The following is a 6,033-nucleotide window of genomic DNA, read 5'->3' on the forward strand; positions in this document are numbered from 1 at the left end:
GTGTTCCTCAAGAGCATGGTTGGCCCGGTTGGGCAGGGCTTAATGTAACAGCTCCATTCTCCACTAGATGGCACTGCTTGGCTTACTGGGGTTGATTGTTGTGATGCATGTAGGTGTGTATGCCCTTGTGTGGGAGGGGTGAAAATGGCATCCCCCAGCTACCTACTCTCTAGTATCAGAACTCTGTGTTCTCCCCATGCAGCAATCAAGCACCCCTCCTTTGTCTCTGGCTTCTATCCATTTCCCTCTTCTACACTGTCTTTGGCCAAGCCGTGAGGCTGCCAGATGGCCCCTCCCTCCTGAGTTTTATCTCAGATGTGGCTTTTTCCCAACCCCTCACTTCTGAGGGACTGTGGCTGGACCCATTCAGCCTCTCTGTGGGAGGGTCTCCCTGAGCAATGACTGGGTGCCGGTCTGCCCCTAGAAAACGTTCATGAGATCGTGGTGCTGCCTAGAGACTGTGGCTGGGTGCCAGCCTGCTGCCAAAAAAGTTCACACGATCGTGTAGCAGCAGTGTTTCAGGTATTATGGAAAATCACAACACACATCTGGTACCAGGCTTCACCTTTAATGTCCTTTTTCCAACACCAGCGAATGTGGTTGTTTTCCACGGTCCCCTGGGACCTTTGTCTGTGTGGAGGCTGCACAGTCTCTACCAAATATCCTCCTAGCAGGGGAACCGCCACTTCCTGTGTGGACCTTGAACCCCTTGGACCTTGCTCACTGTTCCTCAGGATTTGCTCTTCCCAGCAGAGCACTGCGTGGTATCGAGCTGTGGAGTTTCAGACTCTCTTGTGCTCCCCCTGTTTATAGAGTCTTAATGGAATTTAAACTGTTTCCTTTCTCCTTTTTCCCTTTTTTGTTCAGTCCCTTGTGGCTGTTTCCACTCTTCCACTTTCTCTCCAGCTGCTTTCAGCAGAGGGGGGGCAGGGGAGTGTGGGGTTGCTTTTCCCATTCCCCTTACCCACTTCCTCTCTCCACAAGCAAAAACAGCCCCCCACGCAGCTTCTCTCTCCCCCAGTTCACCTCTCCATGCCATGTACCTGCCAAGTTCTGTGGTTCAGGTTATGCAGATTGTTGTGTTAATCCTCAAATTAGTTTTCTAGGTGTACAAGATGGTTTAGTGTTGATCTGGCTCCATTTCAGGAACAAGAGACACACAAAAAAAACTTCCATGCTGTTCTGCCATCTTGGCCCTTCCCCTCCACTGCCCATTTTTAAATTAGATTTTTTTTTTTTTCTGGTGTTGAGTTAGGAGTTCTTCATTTGTTGTGGATATTAACCCCTTACTGGATATATCATTTGCAAATACCTCCTAATAGTTTGACTTCTTCACATACCTCCTTCAGTATGTTTTCATTTTGTTGGGTTTCCTTGCTGTGCAAAAGCTTTTAATTTTTTAAAAATTATTTTTAAATGTCTATTTTTGACTAGTGGGGGAGGGTTAAAGAGAGAGGGAGACAGAGGATCCAAAGTGGGCTCTGTGCTGACGGCAGAGAGACTGATGCAGGGCTCGAACTCAGGAGCCATGAGATCGTGACCTGAATGGAAGTCGGATGCTTAGCCAACTGAGCCACTCAGGCACCCCATGTGCAATTGGATGTAGTCCAATTGTTTATTTTTGCTTTTGTTCTCTAAGGAGGCCTATTCAAAAACAAAAAACAAAAAAACCCCCAAAACATTGCCAAGACTAATGTCCAAGAGTTTACTGTTTTTTAAAGTAGATCTATGGTTTCAGGTCTTACATTTAGGTCTTTAATCCATTTTGAGGTGTTGTTTGTTTGTTTGTTTCCTTTTGTTTTGTATATAGTGTAAGATAGTGGTCATCTTTTTTTTGCATGCAGCTGTCCAGTTTTACCAGCACCATTATCATTATTAAAGAGATGATCTTATCTTCATTGTATATTCTTGCCTCCTTTGTCATAGATTAATTGACCATATAAGCATGGGTTTATTTCTGAGTTTTCTATTCCATTCTATTGATCTGTGCGTCTGTTTTCATGTCAGGACTATACTGTTTTCATTACTATAGTTTTGTAATACATTTGAAAAACTGGGAGTGTGATACCTCCAGCTTTGTTCTTTCTCAAGACTGCTTTGTGTATTTGGGTTCTTTTGTGATTCCATATCAACTTTAGGAATATATGTTCTAGTTCCATGAAAAATCTACTGGTGTTTGATAGGGACTGCACCAAATCTGCAGATTGCTTTAGGTATTATGAACATTTCAACAATACGCCTCCAATCCATGTGTATCTTTCCATTTATTGTGTTATCTTCAAGTTCTTTCATCTATGTATTACAGTTTTAAGAGTACAGGTCTTTCAACTCTTAGGTTAAATTCATTTTTATGTATGTTCTTTTTGATGTAGTTATAAAGTGATGGTCTTAATTTCTTCTTGCTAGTTGTTAATGTACAGACATCTGTTGCATTTCTGTACACTAATTTCGCATCCTGCAACTTTACTGAATTCATTTATTCTAATAGATTTTTGGTGGAATCTTTAGGGTTTTCTATATACATTATCAATGTTATCTGTAAATAGTGACAGTTGTACTTCATCCTTTTCAATTTGCATGCTTTTTATTTCTTATCTGGTTGTTGTGGCTATGACTTCTGGTACTAGCTTGGAGTATAACAAAGAGTGGACATCCTTGTTCCTGATGTTAGTGAAAAAGCTAACTTTTCAGTTTTTCACTGTGGAGTATCATGTCAGCTGTGGGTTTGTCATATATGGCCTTTCTGAGGTTTCATCTATACTCAGCGTATTGAGAATTTTTTATCATGAATGTATGCTGAACTTCGGCAAATGCTTTTTTGCATCTATTGAAATCATACGATTTTTAACTTTCATTTTGCTAATATGGTATGTCATATTGATTTGAAGAACTCAACCGTCCTTGTATCCTATAAATCCCACCATACTGTGGTGAATTATCCTTTTAATGTATTTTTGAATTTAGATTGCTAATACTTTGTTAAGGATTTTTTGCATCTATGTTCATCAGGGAATTTTCTTCTTTCTGTAATTTTCTTCTTTCTGTAATTTTCTTCTTTTTTTTTTGTAGTGTCTTTGTTGTTGGTAGGGTAATATTGGGCTTGTAGAATGAATTTGAAAACATTCCTTCCTCTTCATTTTTTTTGGGGTGGGGGGGGCAGGGATAGTTTGAGAAGGATTGGTATTAATTCTTCTTTACAGGTGAATTCTTCCAAACATTTAAAGCCATCTGGTCCCAGACTTTTCTTTGTTGGGAATTTTTGGATTATCAATTCAATTTTTTTTTAAATTTCATTTTTAGAGAGAACACAATTCGGGGAGAGAGACAGACACAATCTTAAGCAGGCTCCATGCTCAGCAGGGAGCCCCACATGGGGCTTGCTCCCACGATCCTGGGATCATGACCTGAGCAGAAACCAAGAGTCAGACCTAAAACCAATTGAGCCATCCAGGTGTCCCACCAATTCAATTTTGTTACTAGTAATTAATTTATTCAGATTTTCTATTTCTTCCTGATTCAGTCTTGGGAGATTTTGTATTTATAAAAATCCATTTCTTCTAGGTTGTCCAATTTGTTGGCATATAACCTTTCATAGTAGTCTTTTACAATCCTTTGTATTTCTGTGGTGCTGATTTTAACTCTCCCTTTTTCATTTCTTTATTGTTATTTATTGAAGTCTTTTCATTTCCTTGAGGAGTCTAGCTAAAGGCTTATCAGTTTTATCTTTTAAAGAACCAGCTCTTAGTTCACTAATCTTCCTTATTTTTTTTGTCTCTATTTCATTTACTTTTGTCATGAACTTTATTATTTCCTTCTTTCCTTCTACCTTTGAGCTTTGTTCTTTTTAGTTCCTTTATGTGTAATGTTAGATTATTTGAGATTTTTGTTTCTTGAGGTAGGCCCGTGTAGCTATAAAAAAAAAAAAATTCCCTCATAGAACTGGTTTTGCTATGTCCAAAAGATTTTGGAATATTGTTTCCATTTTCATTTGTCTCAAGGTATTTTTAAATTTCTGCTATGATTTCTTTATTGACCTATTGGTTATTTAGGGGCATCTTGATTAGCCTCCATGTATTTGTATTCTGTTTCTTTTATTTTTGTAATTGATTTGTACTTTCATACCATTGTGGTTGGAGAAGATGCTTGATTTCAATCTTCTTAATAGTCTAAAACTTATTCTGTGGTCTAATGTGATCTATCCTAAAGATCAGTCCATGCACACTTGAAAAGAATGTATATGCTGCTGCTATTCACAGCCCATTACATCCAATATCTGTTAAGTACGTCTGGTCTGACGTGTTATTCAAAGCTACTGTTTTTTTTTTTAAATTGATTTTCTGTCCAGATGATCTATCCATTAATGTAAGTGGGGGTGTTTTAAGTCCCCTACTAATACGGTATTACTATTTCCCCTTTGATGGATGTTAATATTTCATTTGTATGTTTAGGTGCTTCTATGTTAGTTACATAAATATTTACAATTGTTATATCCTCTTATTGGATTGATCCCTTAATCATTACATAATGTCCTTCTTTGTCTCACGACTGATATGTGTTGCTACCTTTTTAAAAAATTTCCATTTGCATGGAATATCTTTTTCTATCTCTACATTCACTCTATAATGTATCTTTAGGTCTGAAGTGAGGCAGCATTCTTGTAGGCAGCATTCAGAAGTCTTTTTTTTTTTTTAATCCATTCGGTCACCTTACGTAAAAATGAGAAATGAATTACACTAATCTTTTTGTCCTCTATTTTACATTTCGTAGTTCCTATAATGATGAAGACCTAAAACTTTGATATGATTAAATAGAGCTAGGGTTTCTCTGGAACTTAGGTCAATCATAAACCATTGCATATCTTTTTGTTTTTTTTTCAAAGAATATATATATTTATACTGTTTTAGACTGAATTTTCTTCTGTGTCCCCCTACTCCCTTTTCATATGTTGAAGCCCTAACCCACAGTATGGCTATTTTTGGAGTAAGGAACTAATTAAGGTTAAATGAAATCATAAGGGTGGGGTCCTGTTCAGAGTAGATTAGTGTCCTTATCAGAAAAGATACCAGATAGCTCTCTTTCTCTCTCTAGTCTCCTTCCCTCACCCCAAAGCATACACTGAGGAAAGGCCCTCTGCAAGCCAGGAAGAGCATATTCAACCAGAATGAATCAGCTGGAAATTTAATCTTAGACTTTTGGCCTCCAGAACTGTGAGAAAATTAATTTGTTTTTTAAGTAACCCAGTTTATGGTATTTTGTTGTAACAGCTCAAGCCGACCAACAGACTCTTCAAGCAAAGGTAAATACTGGCAGAAAGGCTAATGCCTAAAAACATCATGCCCTTACTTCTGCCGTTTTTAATTTCTATTTATCTGTCATTAAGTGTACTAATTGTGATATCACTAGTGCTAGACACATAATATTTTAAACAATTACCTTTTAATATAGCTATTTCTTACAAACATTTCTTACAAACATGAAATGGCTGGAATATGGAATATGGCTTCCAAAGACCAATTCCCAGGGTAAAATGCCTAACATTTTAAGAACATAAGTTGGCAAACCAATCTTCAGGTATTTGAAATTTAAAGTCTTACGTGCTCTTAAACACTGTATTTATTCTTAATAAGATCAATGTACAATGAAACACTTCAGGAAATGCTGCTAGGGATGGCAAAACTATAGCAAACTGGAGGTACTTAAAAGCGAAGAGCTATACAAATATGTAAATATGATTTACTACTTTACCTGTTGAAGTTCCTGCTCTCTTTGCTCATGTCTCATTTCCATCTGCTTAATTTTCTTTTCTAAGACCATGAAATGTTTCATCTCTGGTGTATGGTTTTCTCTGGCTTCTCTTAATTCTTCTAGGAGTTTTGTAATCTAAAATTGAGGTATGAAGTAAATGAAAAACTGGTAACAAGAAAAATCATTTATTTTTACCAGGTAGTCTTAAGAATGTTCACCACATTTTCTTTGTATAAAATTTCTCTAGGGAAGAGGCTTCTTGCTAATAAGAAAGATATCTTGAGTTGT

The 6,033-nt window shown here is 37.3% G+C and overlaps 1 protein-coding gene across 3 annotated transcripts in view; it reads right to left on the reverse strand.

The window, feature by feature from the left end:
* Positions 1-581: 581 nt before the first annotated feature.
* The window catches only part of CEP162 (centrosomal protein 162), a 100,535-nt gene continuing 95,083 nt past the window's right edge, over positions 582-6,033 (reverse strand). Inside the window, exon 20 of one of the 3 annotated variants that reach the window (XM_049653965.1) lies at positions 582-5,880. In XM_049653965.1, the coding sequence (XP_049509922.1) occupies positions 5,737-5,880 (144 nt within the window). In that variant the 3' untranslated portion in view covers positions 582-5,736. The remainder of the gene's footprint in view (positions 5,881-6,033) is intronic. The other 2 variants (XM_049653964.1, XM_049653963.1) reach the window with 2 other exon arrangements.

This window comes from Panthera uncia (genome assembly GCF_023721935.1).
Source record: "Panthera uncia isolate 11264 chromosome B2 unlocalized genomic scaffold, Puncia_PCG_1.0 HiC_scaffold_24, whole genome shotgun sequence".
In the NCBI taxonomy this organism is placed as follows: domain Eukaryota; kingdom Metazoa; phylum Chordata; class Mammalia; order Carnivora; family Felidae; genus Panthera; species Panthera uncia.